Source organism: Miniopterus natalensis, chromosome 15 (assembly GCF_054644295.1).
Source record: "Miniopterus natalensis isolate mMinNat1 chromosome 15, mMinNat1.hap1, whole genome shotgun sequence".
NCBI classification, from domain to species: domain Eukaryota; kingdom Metazoa; phylum Chordata; class Mammalia; order Chiroptera; family Miniopteridae; genus Miniopterus; species Miniopterus natalensis.
The window spans coordinates 9,432,056-9,457,814 of record NC_142095.1 but is presented as its reverse complement, the minus strand read 5'-3'; the positions used below and the strand labels follow the sequence as shown (position 1 = coordinate 9,457,814).

The window sequence follows — 25,759 nt, the reverse complement described above, 5'->3', positions numbered from 1 at the left end:
ACGATCCAGGAGATCATGGTTCAATCCCCCATCAGGGCACATGCCCGGGCTGCGGGCACAATCCACAGCAGGGAGCGTGCAGGAGGCAGCCGATCAATGACTTTCATCATTAATGTTTCTATCTCTCTCTCCCTCTCTCTTCCTCTCTCTTAAATCAACAAAAATACATTAAAAAAAGGAAAAAGAGAAACATCTGCTCAGTGATGCCCACGCTTTATCAGTTGTCAAACACTTTGCTGGTCTTCCATCCACTGAGCTCCAGTATATGAAGAACAACAGTCCTCTCCACTGCCCTCGGGCATCACCATCAACACATCAATGTCTCCTCAGTACCAGGTCAGGGCTGGCCTTCATGACAACGTGGGAGGGCTCTCATCCCTCCAGGACTTAGAATCGCATGGTCAGATTCTAGTCCCAAAGCAGCAGTGTGCGTGACCCAAGCCTCAAGGCATCCTACTCAAATACAGTGCCACCCACTGCCGCCAGCAGCCCTCCCCACCCACTCAGACCCTGCAGCATCCTGTCCACGCCCACTCCTATTCCCAGACGAGAGCTGTGAGCCTAACGCCCTTATTACAGACTTTTACCTTGTGCAAACCAAGGAACCCCACGCCCACAGACAGCCACGACTCTGCTTAAGACCCTCTCAGTCCAACAGAGACAAAACCCTTACTATCAAGGAGCGTGTGCAATTGTAAATCCCGCTGCTCTCTAGAAACATCTGGTGTCATCCCCCATTCAGTGCACGCGGGCGCTTGGAGTAACAACTGCCGAGGCTCCGTGAAGGCTCAGGGGGCTACAAAGGCCGCCACCTTTCACCATCTCGCTAACTAACAAGCATTGTGCCAGGGGCTGAAGAGGCAAGAGGAGCAGACGCCACGCCACGCGGCAGGGACCAGCGGGGGGCCAGGCAGCGTCCTCATTGATTACTTAGGAGAGGTTGCCATGAGAACATGGTCTGAGAATTTAAAGCAGACAAACAGGGTCAAGAAAGGAGATTTCAAAAGTAATAAATGTTTGGAGATATGTTTTGAAGAATAAGAAATGTTAGCTAGATAACAAAAAAGAGGTGTTTGGGGGGGGGGTGATTTTTGTGAAAGAAACACATGAGCAAAGTCCTGATCAGTTTTGGAACCTACAGGTAATCCCACAATTGCCCAGAACAGGTAGCTATTGTTTATCAGACCAAGGATTTCTGTTATTAGACAGGGGTGGAGTGAGGACAAAGGATATACAAGCCTCTTTAAAATATTCTTCAGGCCGGGCGTGGCCCAGCACTTGAGCATCCACCTAGGATCCAGGAGATCAGGGTTCGATGCCCAGTCAGGGCACATGCCCGGGTTGCGGGCTAGGCAGCCGATCAATGACTGTCTCATCATTGATGTTTCTATCTCTCTCTCCCCCTCCTTTCCTCTCTCTGAAATCAATAAAGATATGTCTTAAAATAAATAAAAATAAAATGTCCTTCAGGGCGACAACATTTAAATTTATCGACTATGGTTAATCAGAGTGAAGCATTGACTGAAGTGAAGGGTGGCGTCTTATAGCACCTCTTCAGTTCCTAAAAAAGTAAAATAAGACCCAAGGATGAAAAATCCCTTGCTGTAAGCCACGATGAGCTTGCTCACCAAGAGTGGAACGGCCCATAGGCCCCGGGGGGTTCACTCCCTCAGAAACGCCTTCTCTGGCCTCCCCTTAGATCAGGCTTCACGTCTGTACACACTCCGCGTCCTGTGCTTTTCCTTGTGACAGTTCACGAGAAGCGTGTGTGTGTGTGATTTCATTCATTGCTGTCTCTTTCACCAGGCTCTAAGTTCCAGGAGAACAGACTTAATCCATGTTTGCTCTCTGCTGTATCGTCAGATTCTAGCGCCAGGCCTGGGACAGGAGAGGTGCTGGATGAAGATGTGTGGACACTGCCGCCCCTGTCGTTGCGCGCTCTGTTTGCTACTGTTGTGACTTTGGCTGTCAGAATTTTGTCTCTAGGGAACAATCAGGAAAGGCCCTGGTTATTGGGTTAGTCACCATGGCCTGGTCAAATGAGAGGGTCGCTACGGTATTTAGAGCTCTCTGAGAGCCAGATGTCGAGTGAGGCTGTCACTCAGAACAGGAGTTTTCAATTGATGGAAAAAAGTAATAGGTTCTTTCCAAAGGACATGCACAAAAGCAAACATTCAGGATCAGATACATAGTTCACAGGGTCCAGTGCAAAATAAAAATTGAAAAATTATTAAAAATTTCAAGCCAGCCACAGAAAAGCATTAAACCAAGCACAGGACCCTGGGTCGTGTCACAGGCTGCAAGCCCACGAGGCTGGCCTTGCAAACATTTACAGTTAATAAAGAAAATCTGAACTTAAGTTTACAACTCTCTGTTAGAAAATTAAAGAGGGAGTTTCGTATTCATAAAAAGAAAAAAAAAGTCTTCTAAATCTCCAGATGTATTTCCTTTCCCTATGTAGAGGTTGTATCTTCAAAAAATACTGGATCTTTCTGCCCCTTGATCCAACGGGGCCCTGTCTATGTTTCCAAAAGATCTGTTAAGGCAGAATGGTTGGCCTCTCTGTGGACAGCCCTGAACCCACTGCTATCCTGCAACCCAGATAGATGCTCTACAGCTATGAAGATCTGGCCCAGGCCTGACGCTCCACAGTCCAAAAAGCATGGATTCTGAAGCCAGAATGGGTTCCAATTCCAGCCCCACCATGATAGATCAGTGACTTAAAGCGACCTAAAGCAAATTACTCAGCCTCCCTAAAACCTCAGTCTTCTCACCTATAAAATGGCCCTGGTGGCACCTAGCCCAGCAGTGTGGCTCCGAGGATTCTGCATAAGATGGAAAGCCGGAGGGCTGGGCACCTAAATGCACACAAAGTGGGGACACAGCGCATGGCGCTCCCTCCCTGCTTTAGCGCAAAGCTGAATGGGGGGAGCCGAGTGCTCTCAAGCCAGGGAACCCCAGCTTTCTTCCCGATCTCGTCACTGAGCCCTATAAATAACTTAGCTAAGTCACTGCCTCCCTTTGAGTCGCTGTTTCCTACGGTGAGGAAGGAGGGAGTTGTTGCAGGTGGTTCCTCCTGGCTGAGTCATTCACGGGTTTCTATCCATTCGGGGTTTGCTCTGAGTTCCCGCCGCCCCGCTAAGGAATCACCGCGACCCGGGGGGTGTGCGCCCCGCCCCGGCGCCGGCTCTCAGCCGCGCAGCCCCACCTGCCCCGGCCACGGGCGCTGCCCGCGCCCCCCGCCCGGAGCCGCCTCCCCGCCTCCCGCTTCCCCCGGGCGAGAGGGCGGGAGCCCGAGCGCGCTCACCCGCTGCCGGGGGCAGTCACGACCGTTCCGGAGCCCGCGAGGTGGCGGGGGCGCGGCGGGGCGGGGCGGGGCGCGCTCTCCTCTCCCCGCGGGAGCGCTGGGGGGGCCGTGGGCAGGGCCAGGGCGCGAGCGAGGCCGGTGGAGGGCGCGCGGCGCCCGGGCGAGGATGGGAGTCCCCGCGCCCCGGAGCTGAGCGACCCAGCGCGCCGCGGGGAGGGCGCGCCCGAGGAAGGCGAGCCTGGCTGTTCCTCCCGGAGCGCAACACCGTTCCCGCGCCGCCACGATGATCCCCCCGAGCGGCGCCCGCCAGGACGGCGTGGACGGGCTGCCCCGGGAGGCAGCGAGCGCGGAGCAGCCGCCCTCTCCAGCATCCACCGGCAGCCAGGAATCCAAGGTACGGCGCGCACTTGCCCCAAGAGAACCCAACTCTCCTGTCCCTCTCTGTCCACCTTTGTTTCCTCTGAACTGGCGCTGGCGCGGGAGGCTGAGGCGCGCCCCTAAGTGGCCCAGGGTTCAAGGACTGCCCTCCCTGGAGACTCGAGTGTCCGGCTTGACTCGCTGCTAACGGGGCTGGCCCAGGTTCCTGCGGACCCAGCCTCCGCGCCCTCCCACACCCCGCGGGCGCACGCGAGCCACCTGGACTCCGGGGTCCGAGAGCGCTTGCTTGGGGTGAGGGTGGGGTTTGGGGGCTCGGTGGTTCTTTGCCTGTTTGTGTCCCAGACGCGTGTAGGTATTAGGCGGCTTCTGAAGGCTGAGGGGCAGGGTGCCCAGGGATACTCCTCCAAAAAGCCAGGGCGCGCGCGGGCCAGCCAAGGGTAGCCTGCACCCCTAGGCTCTCGGGGACCCTGTGCCCAACAGGGCTCGCCCCTAACTTCAGGTGCGGCTGGTTTCAGAAAAACTGGGCGAAGGGAAATGCCGAGATCGCGGGAAAGCGGGCGCTCCTCTGGGTGGAAGTTGATACTCGAGGAACTTTCCTTTGCTTATGAGAGTGACTCCGGCCCCGACGCAACCCGACCCCGCAGCACCGCTCCCGTCGCTGCCGCTCTGAAACTCGCTGGGTGCCAGGCACACGCTTGGAGACCTTGGCACGGGATCAAGCACGGTGCCGCCGCTGGCAGTGAGATGCCATTTGGAGTGGAAATTGTAAGATGGAGTTGTTTGTAGTTATATGGATTGTGTTAGAAGCGCAAGGTTCCTGGCTCTTGATACAGATCTCCCAGCTGAGTCCCCCCAGCATCTTTCCAGTGGGGGGAAGGCAGCGTGTAAGAGCGAAGGAAAGAGGGGTGCAGGTCCCATGGGGCAAAGGAGAGCCCCCGCCCCTTGTCTCCCTTCCCACACATCCCTGGAAGCCACCGACACATCAGCAGGAGCAAAATCCCAGCTAAGTGGCTCTCTGTTTAAGTGACGCTGGGCACTGTGCGCGTCCCAGCCTCCGGAAGGTAGAGGGTGATCCAAGACACAGAGCTCTGCCTTGTTTTTATTTTAATGTATTTTTTTTCTGATAAATGCCTGACCTGGGGACATGTGTCAACTTTTCTAAAACTCGGTTGGAAATAGGGACAAAGCCTCACTTTCCAGAGTCACTGCGGGGAATGCATGAGATGACCTGACCTCCGCCCTGAGGAAAGGAGATGGCCTCCATCTCCCACAGGTGATCCCTCCAAAGCAGCCCGGCACCCCACACGCCTGTACCACCTCTCCTCCAGCCAGGACTTTCTGGGCGTCTCATTGCCCATCCCTGACCACGAGTCACCTCAGTGATATGGGTCAGTGGCCATTTCAGAGGTGATCTAGGATACTGTAAGTGAATGCCGCTAAACTCAAGAGTAAACTGCATTAAACTTTTCTTTTAATCCTCACTTGAGGATATGTTTTTATTGATTTTTAGAGAAACACTGATGAGAGGGAGAAACGTCCACCAGTTGCCTCCTGTAGGCGCACCAACCTGGAATCAAACCCGCAACCTAGGTATGGGCCCTAACCGGGATTCGAACCCAAAACCTTTTGGTGCACGGGGTGATGCTCCAGCCAACTTAGCCCCCTGGCCGGGTGGCAGTAACCTTTTTGAATTGGGCCTGTTGCTCTGCAGTCGGTGTGTTCTGGAAAGGGCACAGCATCTGGATATACAGCAGCGGGGTTCACGCGCACCACATGCATTTGCTATTTATGGATATCCCAATGTAAATTCTTTGGCAAAGCAAAAGCTACCTGTGTAATACCCGTAATTAACCACCAATTTATCTGGCTTATGGTTCTGGATTTGTACACGTCCGTTTTCCTCAAACATACCCAAAGTGTGTTTATACATTCCTGAATTTGCTGAGGTGCTCTTAAATCAGTGGACGTGGGCTGTGCGTTGCAGGCGGGGGGGAGACATGAATCCCAGGATATTGAAGACGAAATAGTGTGCCTGAATGAATTTTTCTTGGCATAGCTTTGTGAGATTCTCCAAGGGGTCCGTGCCCCTCCAAAAGGCTATATTTCTGGTGAGGACTGTGTGCTAAGGAGGTAGGATGGCGAGAAACGGGGACAGGGGAGGCTCTGTTCACCCCACCCCAGGAACACCGCGTCTGAAGGCCCGTTGGCATTTACAAGAATCTTCCTACAGACGAGAGCCTGGCGAGGAAAATGTGAGCAAGGCATTAGTAATCATCCCGTCTTGCTCCTCGGAAGTGGTCTGTCTGCCAAAACACCGAGCGGGGCAAGCATGGGCACTCAACTTTCTCAAGTAATGTTTTTAAAACAACTTTTGAATAAAACTTTTCTCTCTGATAAGAGTAACAAATACTTTTTGTAGAAATTTGCAAAGTCCAAACAAAAATAAGGAAAAGAAAAAGATCTTTTTTTTCATGGTCCCAATCCACAGGCAACTACTGATAATATTGGACCTATATTTTATGGGTTTTTCCATCTCTTTTATATTTGCACAGTTGAGAGGACACTGGCGAGCACCTACTGAATGCCTGCTACACGTCAAGCACAACTTGACTCTCAGGATTACCCTAGGAGGGCGATTGCGCTAATATTTCCATTTTATGGATAGGGAAGCGGAAGCTCAGAAAGGTGACTTACCCAGGAGCACCGAGTTGAGTGACACAGTAAGGACAGGGACCCAGGTGGCAGTCAGGAGTGTGAGTTTTCAACCACAGCACAGCATCCCTCATTTCACCTAGCATCCTAACCAAGTATTTTACATGCCCCTGAAAGCCAGAAAGCCATTTACAACACCTTTGGGCTTCTCATCTTAAGAAATATTTGAAAATGAATTGAGCTACATTATCACGTAGAATGATTAAAGATCAATTCTTGTCCAGTTTCATTGCTTTTGGTTTTGCTGCCCTTTCCCCGAAAGTATATTTATGGAAGTAAATAAATGGAATATCACAGAGTCATCTGGAAAATGGGGCCACAGCAAACCGTGCAGTCTAGAGGGTTCATCAGAAGAGAAATGTTGATGATTCAGTGCCCTGAGCACATAAAATGTTTCCAGAAGTACATTTCTTTGCAGATTCTTGGAATGCTAAGTCATCGGATGTCAGAATTGGAAACACTAAAGATCATCTATTCCAGGTATTTTTAAATTATGGATAATTTTTATTATGTAAATTTATTTTATGGTGGAGAATGTCAACATACTCATAAGTAGAGAAAACAGTTTGGAGAAACATCATGTACCCAGTCACCTGGCTTCATCAATTACCATCCATCCTCTTGTTTCATCTATTACCCCACACACACACACTGGATGACTTTAAAGCAAATTCCAGACATCACCTTATCTCATCCATAACTATTTCAGGTCCCATCTCTAAAAGGCAAGGGCTGGTTTTGTAAACATGAGTACAATCCCATTATCACGTATTCCAGGTGTCTAAATTAAGGGTCAGTATATCCTTTGGAGGTTTATGATGGTCTTGGGAAAGACCATGAACAACCAGAACATTCAAAAGTGTGCAAATACATGCAAATGTGCATCGTCTGGGGAACAGATTATTAGCTTCTGTCAGGTCAATAAAGTGTCTATAGCCTTCAAAGTTTATTTAAATATCCCTCTTTCTTTTCTCTCTTGAGTAAATCCAGGCCCAGAGGGAGGCAATGGCTTGCCTAAGATCACACAGCTAGTTGCTGGCAATACCCCTGTCTAACAACCCTGTCTTGAAGTTTGGACACCCCAGTACAGTTTCCTCAGACAGTTCCTGTAAGCACAAGTGGCAACGTAGTTTACATGGTTTTCTTTTTCATAAAATTAGTTGAGTTGAAAGAGTGTGAAAGCCATGGACCTCACCCATCCATCTTTTCACTAACTATACCAGAAAAATCACAACCTAATTTATTTTCTATGTGCTTGACAGAGAACATTGAATACTAAGAAAAAAATTCACATTTCAGCATCCCTAATTTCAATGAATGTCTTTTCTCCTACCAATTTATTTACAACCTAGACACCTCACTAGGGTCTAATAAGAAGGTTTGGTATGGCTGCCCTTTACCAATACTTATATGACCCAAGGTCACATTGTGGTAATATGAAGGGATTCTAGGTTTTGAGGTCAAATGGACAAGAATTCATATCTCTGCTCATCATTTGCCACCTTTGTGACCATGGGTAAGTTACCTAACCTGTCTGAGCCTCAGCTTCCTAACCTCTAGAATGGGGATGCTAATACCCAATTGGCATGATTTTTTGCAAGGCCTAAGACTATGTAAAGCAGCTAATATGTTATCAGCATATGTAACCTTAAAACATTGCTTACTTTCTCTCCCTGCTTCAAATTAGATGGCATCTGTCACTAGCCAACCCCAAATGTCATCACTGGAAGAATGTCAGTAATCAAAACTGATATGCCAATAATGTAACTGAGTTTTCCTCCCTTTGGAATTTTAGTTATGCTATTGATTGCAGGGAGATTTCACCTGAGCTATTTTGCATCCCCAAGAAGATAAGCCATAGACTCACCAACATGTGACTTCAATTTTGAAAGGGTGATATAAGCCACTCAGTGCCTCACTGGAACCAGGGACCAAGGTGCCCCTCATTCCAGGACATGGTCCTCTCTGACCTGGACCACCATCCAAGCTGGAGAAAAGAAACCCCTAACCATGAGGACATGCCCTGCATCTTCCAGAAGGCTTTTGTGGCATCAATCAGCAACTGTTTATTGAATGCCTGTTTTGTGCCCAGTGCATCCCATACATAAATATGAAGCTACTACTATTGATAAGGAATGTGACTTCTACTCAGGAGGGGAGATGAAAGGAAGTCCAGGTCAGAGGCTAGACCTGCTAAATTGAAATCGCTGAGTGAGGGTCCCAGGCATCAGTATTTTTTTAAAACTTCCTTAGGGATTTCATTGTGCAGTCAAGTGTGAGAAACACTAGTCTAGACTATAAAGATTGTAGAATGTCAAAGAAAGCAAGATCGGTGACCATTGTGTACTTTTTAGATCCTAATGAATGTGAAATGATATCTCATTTTGATTTTGATTTGCATTTCCCTAATGATTAGGGGTATTGTGCACCCTTTCATGAGCTTATTGGCCATTTGTGCACCTTCTTTGGAGAAATCTCCATTCAAGGCCCGTGCCTATTTTTTCATTGTTTGGGTTTTTTTTGTTTTTACTGAGCTGAAGTATGATAGCCTTTTAAGTCAACAAATTTGAGGGACAAAGATGTATTGAATTTTCTTATTGTTTTAATTACATTTACTCACTAGAGAGGATTGTTTTTCATATTTTTCAAATTATTTGTCTTTTTTCTTTTGTGAATGCTCCATTGTCCTTATACATTTTAATAGAGCATTCATCCATTTCTTACTGATTTTTAAGAATTTTTTATAAATATTAAAACCATAATCTTTCATATATGTTGCGAACATTTTCCCAATTATTTGTTTTCCATTTTATTACATTTTCAACATAGATTTCTTTTTTTATGTTGTTAAATGTCACAAATGTATTCATGAATGATTTCTTCTTTCCATTTATATTTAGAAGTCTTCCCCACCCTAGGAGCAGATTAAATATTAACCCATATGTTTTTCTGGATCCTTAATATATATATTTTTACTTTTATCGCTTTAAGCCACCTGAAATTTATGTTCATATGTTGTATGGAAGGAATCTAATTTTTTCTAAGTGATTAATAGGTATTTCTAAAACCATTTGTTGAATAATTTATTCTTTTTTTCCCCCCACTGATTTTAAATGTTACATTTGTTATGTAACAAATGATAATATGTGCTAGGTTCCCTTTTAGAGTCATCTGTTATATTCTAATGACTTTGCATTTATTTTTATGCTGTACTTTCGCATTACTGTTATAATGTTTTAATTATTGTAGCTCTAAAATAGACTGATAATTGATAGTACAATTACCCTCTTAGGAGTTTTATTAAATTTATTTATTTATTTATTTATTTATTTATTTATTTATTTATTTATCTGCAGTCACCTTTTTGTTTTTCTACCAAGTTATAAAAATATCTTGAAAGTAGCTGCATCAAACTTTTATGATAATGTTGGTGAAATCTTTACAAATAATGAAATTCCTCATCCAAGAACATAGTATATATCTTTCATTAGTTACTGAAATGTCTTTTATGCCATTTGTATATGCTTGGGAATTTTCTTCAAATAATTCCTACCTAATTCTCTGTTAGCTCTTTCCTGGGTGTTTTATACTCAGGGTTACTCTTAAGAACCATCTCTTATACTTTCTAACTGGTTATAACTGACATAGGAAACTTGCTTTATATTAATTTTATAATCTAAGATACTTTAGATTATATTTCTTATTCATTAGTAAAAAAATAAAAATTAAAAAAATAATAAGACACACAGTGTTACTTACTAGTTCAGAGCATGGGCTCTGGAGTCAGACACAGCTGTATTTAAACCCCATGTGCCACTCTGGGATGCCACTTAGCAAGCTTCTGTGTCCTTTACTCTCCTGAGCATCACTGTTCTTTCTGCAAAGTGTAAGAATGTCCTCTGAAGCCTTGTCATTGGGGTTAAGTTAATGAGTGTGTGCTTAGTGCTTACTGTAGCACCTGATACGTAGTAAGTAAATGTTAGCTGTTATACTAGATCATCATAATATCGACAATAATTTTGCTTTTCTCAATCTCTCCCTTTTTGAGGGGTGGGGTGGGGGAGAGTAAGGTAGGTAGAGACAAAGGTTTATTATAGTAGAACTCCCAAAATATGGTTAAGTATTAGTGGATGACTCAATTTAAACGCCTCCAATGTTTTGCCGTAAGTGTACATTGTCTATAAGTGTACATTGTGCAGTGTTGGTGCTAAGGAGTAGTCTCGGCTCTATTGTATTTCGAGCCGCTCTGGAAACCACTGCAAATTTAGACATGCAGCCTGAGAAACATAAGGTGGTGCTTTGCAAATCTGACTTCAAGACAAATCCATTTCCAATGAAATCATTCCTTAAGCCCCCCCTCCACACAAAGTCCAGACTCCCCACTCATGTGGCAATTAAATTGAGACAGTCTTTCTTGTGTGCAAGAGGGGTAATGCTCTTAGCTTACTGAGACTTCCATCAGGAATGGATGTGGAATTGTTTCGAATGACTTTTTGGCAAGTATCAAGGTAATCATGTGATTTAGGCAGCGGGGAGCCTTTGGCCTCTTTATGTGATGGATTATATTAATAGACGGACTAATATTAAACTCTTCTTACATTCCTGGAAAAGGTCCCAGTTGACCATGGGGATTTTCTTTTATTAAACTGCTGGGTTTTGATGGCCAATACTTTATTATTTTTACCTCCATATACATAAGGGAGATTGTTCTATGACTATAACTTCGTGTCCTTGGTCAGATTTTTATTTTTAAGAATATGCCGAGTTTCAAAAAACCATTTGGGAAGATTCCATGGATGTTTTTGTTTTGTTTTCATTTTTCCTCTGGAACAGTTTATAGAACCCATATCTCCTCTTTGAATGTTTGAGAGGGAAAAAAAGCTGTCAATAATATCTAAACCTAGCACTTATTTTAAAATAAATTTTGAAAACTTTCTACTTTTTTATTCTATTTTTTTCTTAGTTTGCTCAAGTCAGGTTGGTTAGCTTGTATTTTTCCAGAAAATTATTCATTTCATTTAAATCTTGTAACCTCTCTGGGTGAATTACTGTAGGACAGCCCTGGCACTTTCCTTCAACTTCATCTCATCATCACTCTCTCCGGCAGGATTGCCAGGTGCTCCTATCCTGTGAGCACCCTTTTGTGTAGTTCTCTATGTTTATATAACATTAGTTCCTTAGATCTGGATTTGGAATCAGGAGAGTTAAACAGCAGTGCTCACATTTGCACTTTGAAGGTGAGGATAAGAGGAACCATTAATGTTGTATAATATTTAAGTGAGGGACAGACTATCCTAAAGAGAGCCCAAAGCCAGGGAGGTGAACAATTCAGTCCTGAGAAAATGACAAGGGGAAGTGGGGAGGGAGAGAAAAGAGCAGACCGGAGAGGACTTTCAAAGACAAGTAAAAGTGCCCAGATCCTCCTCAGAGAGCCATCTTCACAGAGGTTGCATTAGGGGTGGACGCTGGGTTCACCCAGGTGGGCTTTTATCTGGCTGGAGACTGTACAGATCGGGTCAGTGGCCAGAATAATTGAATAGCAAGATGAAAGAAACACGGAGACAGGAAAATCTCACAGGGTGGGGTAAGAAGGCAAGAGAGCGTAAGAGCCAATGTTAGCAGTAAAGAAAATAAGCAGCAGGATGGAACGAGGTAGGAACAAAGTCATCAAGAATTCAGACTGTGAACATCTTGTTTTACTGAAGCCCTGTTTTGCTATGTTGTTTGGTCCAGACAGTCCTTAGTTAGAGGGGTCGGTTGCTAGTCACAGTAATCTACATTCCTATCTCCTCGTGTGGCAAGAAGATGGCAACAAGGACCAGACTCATCCAATATGAAAAGACTTTGATTACCTTTGATTTGGGGCTTCCATAAGCATAGGCCGTCTCTCCACAAAATTTAAAACCAGGTGCCAGTCAAGGAGAAAGACCCTGGATTGGAATCATTTCCTTCAGTCAGGGAGTCTTGCTGGTCAATAATAGCTATTATTTCTATCATAGAAAAACCTCCCTGATGATAGTTTTGGCAGAGGTCTGTTTTCTCCTCCCCTGATTAATCTTTTTCTAAAAACACAATGGAAGTCCCCACCCTGGAGAGTTTAATAGGTTTAATGAGATTTTTAGACTGTTTTCTTTTTTTTTTTTTTGGTTACCCTCACCCAAGGATATTTTTTCCTTTGCTTTTTCAGAGAATGGAAGGAGAGAGAGAGAGAAAGAAACACGAATGTGAGAGAGACACATCAAGTGGTTGTCTCCCCTGGAGCCCCTACCAGGGCCAAGCCTGCAACCGAGGTAGGTGCCCTTGGCTGGAATCAAACCTGGGACGCTTCAGTCCACAGGCCGACGCTCTAACCACTGAGCAAACTGGCTAGGACAAGACTGACTTCTTTAACTATATCTTTTCAGCAGTTATTGAACCAAAGTTTCGTTAATCGGGGTATGTATGACTTGGATATACATACAAAAAGTCAATTATAAATTGGATCTGTCTTCATTGAACAATATTTTCCTACTGAGTTTCATTAAGAAATTTCAAATGAAGTTCCTTGGATAAATTACAAATATCATATGGCACAAATGCAGTGTCTCTTTTAAATGAGATTCATGATTGAAAATTGCTAAAATAATTTTCTGATAACACATTATTACTACTATGCAAAGTTAGTTGCTACTTTTCTTCCTGAAACATTTTCTTGGACTTCTACATTTTGGGGGAAATGAGTTCTTTCTGTCGCAAAGAAGTCCAGGGAAACCTCATCAGGCAAGGATGCTCAAGAGAAGAGGCATCCTGGAGAGTCAAGCCTTCCTGAGAACAGAGAACATGGCCTTTTGTGTGCCAAGCATTTCCCTGTTGGGAATTTTGCTTGCAAATTTTTCTATAATCCAGTTTCTGTTTCCCTGCTTTCAAAAGCAGGATATGCCACAAGAATTTCATTCATATACAACAGAACTGCAAATGCTTTGTAAATTTCAAAGCAATTATACTGTTTTTGTAATTTCCTTTTCCTGATTACTCAGGATCGCCCTCTTAAACACCGGCTATTGAATTTTTTGCTGTATGGTTCCAACATTTTTCTAACTCCCCCTACACAAAGACCATCTCTCTCTGCAGGCTACGTTGAGAATTCTAATTTGCTTCCTGTAATTTGCTTTTGTACTGGAAAATTAAATCATCAAACTGGTTAGAATTTCATGTTCCTTAAAGCAAAATAGAAACTGAACCTAATATCAGGGAAGTTTATAGAGGATTTGCTTGGGGGCGAGGAGGGCGAGTAGCATTTTTTTTAATTTTTACTTAGTGATTCGTCTGGTAGTGATTTATCAGACTTTTTGCTTATGTGTCCTAGTTCTTGGCTGCATTTTCTCTAAGTCAGTTGCTGAGTTTCCCTGATAGGTTTGATATTCCTCAATTCTTAGTTAAAAGGCAAAGTGATTAAGCTAAAGCTGCTGGTTTCACTAATATGTTCTTACTGGGTGCTTAATATGTCAATGAGTTAGCTAGTGCTCATCTCCAATGGACAGGACCTCTCAAATGACATTTTAAAAGATAAATTCCTAAATATGAGGTTTCTATTATTATCAGTTTCTATGGAGTGATTTTTTTTCCTAACTACTATAGTGGACTCTGTCTCGTCTGGGCAGGTGGGTGGCCTGTAAGTGAAAGGATCTAAACAAGTTCCGCAAATGAGTTGCACAGGACAGAAACAAAGGGGGGGGAGCAAAAGGGGGAAATCAAAACTCCAGCTTACAAAATTAAAACGTGCCGCCTATGGTCCTTCTGATGAACACAAGAAAGAACACGACGTAAAGCCAGAGGCTTCTTGCCAAACACAGCGCAGCCCGTGGCAGCCCCTCCAGCGCAGATTCGCGGTCACTGTGAGGGCCCTTCCTCCAGAGGAACTTCAGCTGCTCTGATAACCCCAGGGCCCTAGAGTTCTGTGGCCTTCGTGGACTTGTCTCAGAAAGCCACATGCGTTGTTTCGTGTGTGATTCGTTTGTTTGTTCTTGTGGTTGGAATTATTTTGGCCAGGTTCCTATCATAGACTGCCCATAAGGTGACTTTTGCAGACAGCAGGAAGTCAAAAACCTGATATCTAATTTGTAATAAATCATGGGGTTGAACGCGGGAGATATTTTAAACTTGTGTACCAGGAGCCAAGAGCAAGATGCCAAACCATCTTCCTTCGTGGCAGGACCCTTTCTGGTTCTTAATCGGAGCTTCGCGTGTAAGTTTGTCGGCAGCCTGGCGGGAGAGCTGCAGGGAGAGCCCGAAGCCAGCACCTGCGCTCGGACCGGTTCCCGGGCGGCAGGCAGAGGCCCGTGGAGAGCATCGGCCTTGACCTCATTTCCCGTGGTCAGATTAGAATACCGCCTGCCGGTTTCAGCTTTGCAATAAGACTATTCTAGTACCATCTATGAAAATGTGTTAGGAAGGAAGGGAGGGAGGGGCGGAGGGGACATATAAAGTTGCTGTAGCCGCAGAAGGTACCGAGTTCGTATTTGTCATTATTCCTTAATCCTGCACCGTAAGTTGGGGTCTCTAGAAGCAGAGCCTGAGGTTCAGAAGCATGTCATTTATTGAGGCTGTGCTCGCAGGAGAAACCTACGAGGAGGAGGGGAGGCGACAGGACAGGAGGTGGTGTTGAACAACAATGCGGCCTCAGGTAAAGCCTTGGCCTGATGCAGAGACACCACCAGAGCTGTCCCTGCCTTAAGGCAACGTGGCAGGACCTTCCCCTGTATCCGTCGGTCTTTGGCACAAAGTTTGGGGGAGGGGGGTGCATAATCTCTCCGGGGAGATAGTTGCCATTAGCTGAGGGCAATTCTTGGAAGAAAGAGTGATCTGTAGACCAAAGCAGCTGAGCGGTGGGTGCCAAGGTGCCAGGGCCCCAACGGCACCCACTGCCTCAGGTTTCTACCTGCCCTGGGTCAGCAGATGCAAAGCAGGGATGGTGTTGGCAGCTACCGGGTGAGTAATTAAGAGCTTCCCACAGTACAGAAGTCCTGTCATTCCTCCTCATTCCCCAAGAAGACAGAGAGCTAGAGACCCAGGCTCCTCCTGCCTGAGGCTAACACCTCAGGATTGCTGTCTAAACTACCTGGAACATTAGCCTAGGAGGCCACCCAGAATGGATTCAGGGGCCAGAGCCCAAGGTAGTTCCAGACTTCAAAAATCATAACTGAAGGAAAATAAACAGAAGGCAGCTCTACCCAGAATAAAATACATGAAAACACTCAAGCCTCAAAGCAAAACCCTCTATCCACTGGCATTTGTGGGGTCTCCGTCCTGCTTGATCCCCGCCTGTATTATGTCCTAAAGCAGAGGCTGCCTGTCAGCCCTCTCAACCCCGATGATGCAGGGGGAGCTTGACTCGGAGCCTTACCCCCAGAGGAAACTCAGCCCAGCACCGATAGGACCAAGCTGACTCCTCGCACATCAGTGCGAGAGATGACTAAAGCATGAATGAGAAGGACCAGTGTCCACAAGCCAAGTAAACAAACCCAGAGAAATAAGAGTTTGCACAAGGAGCTTGACTAAATTTTAAAATTTTCTCATTGGTATCTTCAGAGAGGCTCAAGAAGTATAGTGATCATGTCAAAAACTGGTTTTGGGGGGGTTTTTAAGGGACAATCAATGCATGAGAATGAATTTTTGGAAAAATAAGAAGCCTTCAGTTCCTCACCAATAAAGCAGGGTTCGTATTACTCTTGTCAACACAAGAATGTCTAATCCTATAGAGAATGTTTATGAGTTTATTTGAGCCAAACTGATGATGTGTCCAGAAGTGAGATCTCCAATGCTCCGGAGAGTGACAGTTTTGCAGTTTCTTTTTCATACATTTGGAATTTAGGAGGGAGCAGAAGGAAGATTACATGAAGGTGGGAAGGTGGGAGAAAGCAAGGTGGGGAAATCCCTATGACTGGGTTACAGGATAGTTAACAAGACTATGTGCTCCCTTGGGGTGGCTGTGCCCCCGAGGGGTCTGGGAAAGAGGATTACTTCTGGTATTTCAAAGGTGTGTTAACCATGATGCACAAGAACAGACAGGGCTTACTTAAGATAAATCTTTGATAGACCCGGCTCCTGACTACCCACCATGTCCTGCCCAGTTAGGACTTTATGATCAAATCACCCTGTGAGGTTACTTTGGGCCACTGAACTTGTACATAGCCCCTTTTTCATTCACACTTTCTTTTCAGGGTCTAGTAAACATTCAATGAGAAAGCTTATATGGATTAATATCACAGTACCTGGCATTAACATCATGTTCACTTATATGAGAGCTAGTGGGTCTATTCAAAAAGTTATATGACATTTTAAGGCTGCAAAAGGCTGGACTCCTACTTCCCTGTTTGAGTAGATTAGATGTTAGTGTGCTTGTTTCGTTTAAAAAAACAAAAACAAAAAAACACACAATAAAAAAATCCTTAAATCCTGCCAATCCTATCAGAAATACAATGCCTTATCTACTGCATAAATGTGACAGACAGTCCTGATGGTTCTCAGAGGTATCATGCTTTATGTATCTGGCCCAGATTCTAATTAATTGGAGCAAGCCAGATCCCATAAATGAAAAGTGCTGTAATTTGGAGGTGACAACTAATATATCATTGCTATTCAGAATTCCATTTCATTATCAGGTACAGCTGTGCTGTGGGCCAGCCCCAGAAGACCATCTCGAGAACAAGGTTTCCAGCGGAAACAGCCCCTGCACTTTGATGGGGCATTTACTGCCTTTATATGAGCATTCTTATTAATGCCATCATATTTAGTTAAGGAAATGCTAGCTGCTATGAACTGCCAATGCTGAATGGCTTGCCACAAAGAATAAGTTTATTTCTCTCTTATCCAACAGTCCACAGTGGGTATATTAATTTCTGTTCCTGCATAACAAAATGCCACAACTTTACCACCTTCAAACAACACCCATTTATTATCTCACAGTGTCTGTGAGTCAGGAGTCTAGGTACAAGTCAGAGTCTAGGCCCCTTTGCTTAGAATTTTACCAGAATGAAATTGAGGTGCCAGCCAGCACTGCAACCTCATTTGAAGCTTGGTGTCCCTATTGTTTAAGCCAGGTTGGCTCTGGGTTTTTTAATACAATACTTGCAATGGTAGGTACCTAAATGATTGTGTGTGTGTCAGTGCAAAATATTATGGTTTCCTTACTTCACATACTATGGTTGGAAATATTAATGATGATGATTACAATAAAGATAATAACGGCATTGATGTAGAGAGGAGCTACCTCTGTCCTGGGAATATCAAAGTCACCAGCGTGAAACGTGCAAAATCCATTGCCCCTGATTTTACTGAGCAACATCTAGGATACAAATATAGATTGGACATATTTCCTGTAGTCTTCCAGATTCAGTGCTCCCCGGTGGGAAGACCCAGAGTAAGTGTGCCGAGGCAGGCGTTAGAGGAGCTGCCAATGATCTGATATTAAGATCTCTCTCTTTCTTTTTTTCTTTTGAAATTTCATGAGTTTATTTGAGCCAAACGGATGACATAGGCTGTAGAGAAAGATCCAACTGCTCCTTTTAACACCTTGATTGCCTCTTTCCAGTCCAAATCAGGGGAGCTGGGTGGTCCAAATCAGAATTTAGTTAGATTATGGATATTAAGGTTATAAGGAGATAAATAGAATTCATGCTTAGGCTCCATTAGCACTGGGCCAACACTGTTGTTTTTTCTAACATATGGTGCATTCTAAATGTCGCTGTATTTGTATTTTATTTATTTATTTATTTGCAAAAAAAACATGCATTGCAGCAGTAGAGATGAGGTGAACTGAGTGGTCCTTGCCCCAGAAAGCCAAGTGAACTCTGGGGAGTAGTGTTCATCAAAAGTTTAGTTGGCCTATAGTGCTGAGAGCAATTCCTCTGCTTCTACACAGTGACTCTGACTTGAAAGGTACCCTGTACCCGTTCGGTTCATTCACGTGAATCTGAAGGAAGACAGAGCAGGCAAGTCACACATTAAATTATCAAGGTAAAGTGCTCCAGGTAAAAGGCTCCCTAAAGCCAAACAGAGTGAACATCCAGCTGACAGGGCTGGGAGAAACCTGCCACATTTCCATCTTCTATCAATCCAATAACCAGGTGAGGCAAAACTAGGGCACTTTGCAAAACGGGAGAGATTCGTTCCTTTTCACCGAGTCGCGTTGCCTGGGACAGATCAGCATAAGTCTCTTAGAAGAAGGGATTGTTTCTTTCCTCTCAAGGTGTATGGAAATGAGAACTGGAGCTAAGGATCAGCGGGGTGGTCTATTTTTAGAGAAAGCGATTTCCTGAGAGTATCTGTCACTCATTGAGGAGGACAGCCAGCCGTGAGCCGTGGCAGGCATCCATAGTGACAGGCAGCTTTTGGAAGAAAAGGGAAAATCATCTTTCTATTCTTGAAAAGCATGGAAAGGTAACGTTACCCAGGCAGAGGCAGGCGCGACAGGCAGCGAGGGAGGGAGAAAATATAAGGCGTTTTCTAGGGCATATCGTGCGTGTACCGTAGAGGTAGATTTACTACTGTGTTCACCAGAGCCTGGGTGTAAAGATACGGAGTCAGCGAGTTGCGTGTGTCTGTAGCACATGCTTCTGTGAATTTAAGAAACAACAGCTAATATTTATTGGGTTGAAGCTATGTCCCAGACTCTGTGCTTAGAGCTTTATGGAAACTGTCTCTTTGAATTATCTCAACAGCCTATGTTTTCCATTCATGAAGAGGTTAATAGAGCTATTAGGAAACAAAACCAGGCCTCAAAGCCAGGCAGCTTGACCAAGGGGGCAATCATCTCCCCAGAGTGCTTTGGCATTTTCACGCTGCGTTACAACCATGTTTATACCATTTGTGTTTGTTTTGGAGGAAATCTTTACGGGGAGGAGTTCTCTCTGTTGTCTACATTAAAATAGGATCAGTGCATATCTCAGGCTGAGATAATTAACCAAACAGATACACATGCCCATCTTCTTGGTAAGGTATTGATGGGTTTGGCAGCAAACGGAGGCTGAAAAGCTAGACTCTCAGGGTGTTTGTAATTCCTGATTGGCCTTTGTCTTCATCTTCAGACACATCTCATAATTCATGCTGTCCACTCTGGTGCCTTGCCATCTGGCCTCTGGCTTATAAATGCAGTTGGGTGTGGTGCTTAGGACTGTAAATTTAGAGGATTTAAAGTCTCTTGACACCACATCTTCACATGAATATCTAAAGTCATCACAAAATTAACCCATCAAAACAATTGCCCCATATTCATTCCCTCCTCTCATCAAACACGCTTCTTCCTACTGTCCATCATCTCAGTAAATGGCAACTGCTCGGACCAAAAGCCCTGGACTCACCCCTGGTTACTCTCTTCTCACACCCTCCATCCAACCCACTAAGAAATCTCATCGACTCCACTTCCAAATATGTCCACAACACACCACTTCTTACCAATTGCATTGGGTCCAGCAGCCTTTTTGCAGATAATCATTTTAAAACAATTTCTCATTTTTTATAGTAATTGAGCTAATCAGCTATTCTACCATTTCTAAATTAATCTTAGCAATTTATATTTTCTTAGAAAGTTATCCTTTCAAACCAAATTTCCAAGTATCAATAAAGGATCTCAAATCACTTGCATTTGTGAGTCTACCTCTTTCCTCATTCAAAATTTTGTATATTTAGTGGAGACATTGTTCCATTCTTCCTAATTAGACCAAGTATTTTTCTATTTTAGTATTTTTTCCAATAAACTAGTTCTTGGGTTTATCTAGTCCATGATTTTCTTTCATTTCTGCTTTTATTTATGCAGCGCTGTCCCCTGATTTCCTTGTACTTTTGTTGTTATTTCAATAGTTTTGGGGTTTTTTAGTTACATTCTTAGTTCACCAACTTTCATTGTCATTTGTAACAATGAAAGCATTTAGGGCTTTGCAATCACTCCTGAATACAACTGCGATTATATCTCTTAAACGTTTATGATTCTTACTCCCAACGTTATTGTCTGAATACTCTGCATGAGAAGCAGCGGGTGTGCACATGCAAGCTATTGAGAAGGGGGGTTCATTTCCAATTGGCTAGGTGTTTTTATGTTATTTGCCTATGTTATTTTAGGTTATTAAATTCTTGTGTTACAGCTCTGTGCTCATCGTATGTAGCCTGTCTAATCATCTATTTTATGGAACTCATTGAGGATTCCTTTGTGGTTGCTTATAAGGTAATTTTTGGCGGGTGTCTCATAGGCCCTTGAAATGAATATGTATTTCCTGAAGCGTGAAGAGCTTGGTACTCGTGATTAAACATACATTATAAATTCAACTGTTCAGATATTTTATACTTTCTTTTACGATGTTAGATTTATCACGGATTTGGAGAAAATCAGTTAAAGTCTTTCATTACTGATTCGTTTCTTTCTATTTCATTTTCACAGTTTAAAAGTTTTATATATTGTGAATGCTCTGCTATTTGGTGTGTAACAGCTCCCCACTGTTGAAACTCCTTTACGATGGCTCCATCCCCACTGACTAACTTCCCACGCTGCCCCACCGCCTGCTCTCAGCGTAAATTCTGTTCCAGATGACGGCGATACTGCAAGGCCCTCTCCTTCGCCAGCATTCGCCACTTATTTAATCTCCAGGAGTTATTTTGGTTTTAGTGGGGATCTTCGAAACTACATTTTAAATGGATTTAATGAGAAACCTAATCGTGAGCATTTACTGTCATATGTTTGATTTTTATCTCTGTTATTTTATTTTCTGTTTCTGGAAGTTTTCATGCTCCTGACTCTTTTATTTTCTTTTTTTTAAAACTATTCTTTGCTATCTGAACTTTTTCCCCAATCAGCTGAACACAATCCAATTTTTTACATATACTAATGGCTACTTTTAAAATTCGACTAGCACTTACTGCAACTATGTGCTCCTAATTATCAATATTGAGAATGGGCACGCCCGTCTCCGTTGGCATCCTGAATGAGCGCAATAATAGCAGGGCCTCTCTGACAGGGCGAGTTGGAGGGTAAAAGAGATGATTCATCTGAAGCTCTAAACCGCATGCAACACGCAGTTAAGGACTCTCGTGTCGGCTGTAACGGATGCAGGTGCCATTGCTGTTGTTACCTGTCCTCCATATGAAGTGAGGACATTAGCACAACCTGACTTTCTCCCGCCCCCCCCCATCCCCACTCCCAGACACCCCCCACCTCCACTGCTTTGTTCTGTTACTACAAGTCATGGTATTTTTATTACTGCTAAGTCACTTCTAAATTATGTGTCATCTGTTTCATTACGTATTTATAACAGGTGAATTTTGTGAACTGTTTACAGCAGTCACTTTTAACTCAACCATGTTTAAATTATTCCAAGCGCAAGTCCTTTTAAGCTTCGTGTTTTCCATAGTTTCCAATCTTTTGTTTTCTCTGCTCGTGAATGCTAATTTGTCTGGCTTAAGCATACTTGGGTCATAGCTCCGTCTTGCATCGTTTCATATGATAGAAGAGAAAATCTGAAGTGAGCCTCGGGTTTCTCTCTCCGTGGATGACCCGTTCTCCTGCCTGCGGGCTTGGATGTCCTTCACTTGTGACACCCCAAGGTTCTGACAGGCCCCTTAAGAGGCTGGCAGGAGAAGAGGTGTCTCTTCTCACTAGGCTGACCCGACGCACGGGCCTCCCTTCCTCATTTAGCCCAGGAGCTCTCTTATCTTTGAAAGCTTCTGCTGTGGTCATTCTGAAGTCTTCTTTGGAACCCAATTCTTTCTTTAGATCGTCTCTACTATTATCTTCTCTACCGGTTTTCAACTCCATTCCCTTGGTGTTCCGTGGAGTGTCACAAACCTGCCTCCCTGTCCCTGAGCAGCCTTTCTGCAGGGCTGCTTTCCTGGCATTTACCTTTCCCAGTTGTTTTAAATGCTCCTGGGCTGTCACTGTTCCTACAGATTCTTCCTTTCCAGATCCCTCCCTTCCTAGCCCCCTTGGATCATCTCAGCTCATCTTACTTTATATTTAGATATTTGTACACTAAAATTATATTTCTTCAAATTTATTGAGAGCACACAGTAGAGAGCATGTAAAAATTACTTTTTATTCCAATAGTCAGTGTTTTTATAATTATGTTCTTCCTTTACTGCCTGAGTGTTCTAATCTCCACTCACTTTATGTTTTAGACGCTTCCCAGGCCCCATATTATTGGTGTGTGTTTTATGTCCCTTCATTTCTAAATGAAAAGAGGTTTTCAAGATCTGGAATTTGTGCTTAAATATAGTGAGGAAAGTCCCCTGTGATCACTTTAGTATCCATGTGCTGTTGTTCGAGTCCTTGTATTATACCTTAAGCTAGACGGGAGGTCGTGTAAGTTTATAGCATTCACTGAGTGATACAACAGCCTCACGATCACATGAAATAAGCAAATAGTAAATCCCCAATAAGTGCCAGCCATGATTGTATTAGAGCAGCAGCGCCGTAGATGAATTTGACTCCAGAAACATTTAAATCCATCCACCGTAAACATAGTCGGTGAGTGAAGTCAAAGGTGAATGACAAACTGAGAAAAATATTTACCACACAAATGGCAGAGTTTTTATAAATCTGTAAAACATTTACATATTAATAAAAGATCTATAACTTACTAGAAAAACTGATTCAGTTTTGAGCATTTAGTTTCTGCCCATGTGAGGCACATAAATTGGCTTATAAACATTTAAAAATACATTTGGCTCTACTGATAATTAAGAAATTGTTGAAAGTTTATAAATCTTTTTTTTTTTTTTTTTTTTACCTATTACCTAAAATTAATTACAGGGTGGGCCAAAAGTAGGTTTACGGTTGTTTATATGAAAAATAATGCAATAATTGATAAATAAGAATATAAGAATAAACTCTGTGTTTCATGTATTCCTAACTGTACTCACAACACATATGTGGACAACTAATTTATGACGAGGGAGTCAAAAACATCCAGTGGAGAAAGGAAAGTTTCTTCAGTTAATGGTGTTGGGAAAACTGGACAGCCACGTGCAAAAGAGTGAAACTAGGCCACTATCTTACACCATACACAAAAATTAACTCAAAATGGACGAAAGACTTGAATGTAAGACCTGAAACCATAGAATATGTAGAAGAAAACATAGGTGCCAAGCTTCTGGATATCAGTCTTAGAGATATTTTTGTGGATTTGACTTCAACAGCAAGGGAAACAAAAAGGAAAATAAATAAAAATAGAAGGACTAATGGAAATAGAACATCACCATTAGGCAAACACCAGGTAGTAAGATTTTTAGGCAAGACTCATCAATGGATGTTGAAATGAGAGGGCAAACACCTGATGACAAACAGGATATTTGCATAATCTCAAAGTATTTTCCACACATGAAACTTATTCATTATAAAGAGAATACTAGTAATTTTACATTGGAACAACCTGGCAAATATCACCTAACCCAGGGAACAAAGTGAACATCACCCGTAATGGGACATACTGACGTCAGGTACTTCCTAATAGGCTACACTGGGAATGCATCACTTTTGTCCTACTCTTACCAAAAATATATAACTTCAATCTAACAGAGAGAAAGCATCAGACAAACCCAAGTTAAAGGACATCCTACAAAATACTGGCTAGTAGAGCTTCCAGTCAAGACGGCAGCACAGGTAAACACGGTTCTCAGAACCTCCCACAGCCACATCAAAATTATAACTAAGCTGCAGACTAACCATCACTGAGAACCACCTGAAACCTAGTTGAACAGAAATCCTACACCTGAGGATAAAAAGAAGCCACAGAGACTGGTAGGAGGGACAAAGAAGCAGAGCAGGCCGGTCCCACACCCATGTGGCAGATAAAAACCAGAAGAGACTTTTCCAGCCCCGCATCTAGCCCCCCAGCCCAGGGTTCCAGAGCTGGGAAGAGAAGTGCCCATGATCTGTGGCTATAAAAACCAGCGGGATGGTGGCTGAGCTAGACAGAGGGCTGCTGGAGGCCCAGGCAGTTCCCCCTAAGGGGCCCACACATGGACTTACCTGAACTCATTGCTCTAACCTCCAGGGCCGGGCGGCAGCTCGAAAGGCACCAGGGACATCTGCGGAGGAAGTGAGTTGTCAGGCATCAGGAGGAGGCCTGGAGGGGCAGCTTTCTCCCAGACAGAAGTGCTGGCAGAGGCCAGTGTTCCTTTGCTGAGCCCTCCCCCCCCAGAACCAGCAGGCCAGTGCCATACCTGAGACTCCATCAGCCTGGCCGGCTGACTCAGTTCATCTGCCCTGCTGATTCCCGGAGGCCCTGCATCACCCAGCTTATGGGCCAAATCCAAGCGCTTTCCAGTGGCTCTTCCGTACAAAAGGCCTGTCTCGCCTCAGGCTTTGGACTTCCCTAAAATCACTCAAAGGTTCGCAAACCCCAGATAAGCTACATCTGGCCTCAGCATGCCCCTACATCTTGCTAAGTGGCCACAGGCTTGATTAAATGCTCCAATCAAAAGACATATGGATGAAACAACACCCATATGTACGCTGTCTACAAGAGGCTCACTTCCAAGCAAAAGACACACACAGATAAAAGTAAAGGGGTGGACAAAGATATCCCATTAAAATGGAAACAAATGAACACAGCTCAACCAACCCTGGGGTAGCAACACTTATACCAGACAAAATAAACTTTAAAACAAAAAAGGCTATAACAACAGACAGAGAAGGGCCCAGCAGTCCCACTTCTGGGTGCTTACCTGAAAAACCCCAAAACACTAAATCAAAAAGACAGATACGCCCATGTGTTCACTGCCGCATTGACAAGAGCCGGGATAGGAAGCTGCCTGAGTGCCCATCAGCAGCTGAGCGGGTCAGGGAGAAGAGGTGCGTGTGTACAGTGGCATAGGCTTCAGCCGCCGAAGAGTGAAAGCTTTGCACCCGCAACGCGGGCGCACCTGGAGGGCGCTGCTGCTTGAAATAAGGCAGACAGAGGAAGACAAGTGTCAGATGGTCTCACTTATATGTGGAATCTAAAAAACAAAATAAACAAGCAGAGCAGAAATAGACTCACAGATACTGAGAACATTTTGACGGTTGCCAGGTGGGAAGGGGGTTCGGGGGATGGGTGAAAAGGGTGAAGGGATTAAGGAGTACACATTGGTAGGGAACAGTCATGGGGATGTAAAGAACAGCATAGGAAATACAGTTAATGTTGTAATAACTATGCCCAGCCGGGCGTGGCTCAGAGGCTGAGCATCAACCTAGGATCCAGTAGATTGTGGTTCGATTCCCGGTCAGGGCACAGGCCCGGGTTGCGGGCTCAATCGCCAGTCGGGGGCTTGCAGGAGGCAGCCAATCAATGACTCTCTATCTCTCTCTCCCTCTCCCTTCCTCTCTCTGAAATCAATAAGATATATTTAAAAATAAAT

The 25,759-nt window shown here is 44.1% G+C and overlaps 1 protein-coding gene across 1 annotated transcript in view; it reads left to right on the top strand.

Moving 5' to 3' along the window:
• Positions 1 to 3,590: 3,590 nt before the first annotated feature.
• Positions 3,591 to 25,759, top strand: part of STAC (SH3 and cysteine rich domain) — an 81,009-nt gene continuing 58,840 nt past the window's right edge. Inside the window, exon 1 of the mRNA XM_087824876.1 lies at positions 3,591 to 3,701. Coding sequence (XP_087681002.1) covers positions 3,591 to 3,701 — 111 coding nt within the window. The remainder of the gene's footprint in view (positions 3,702 to 25,759) is intronic.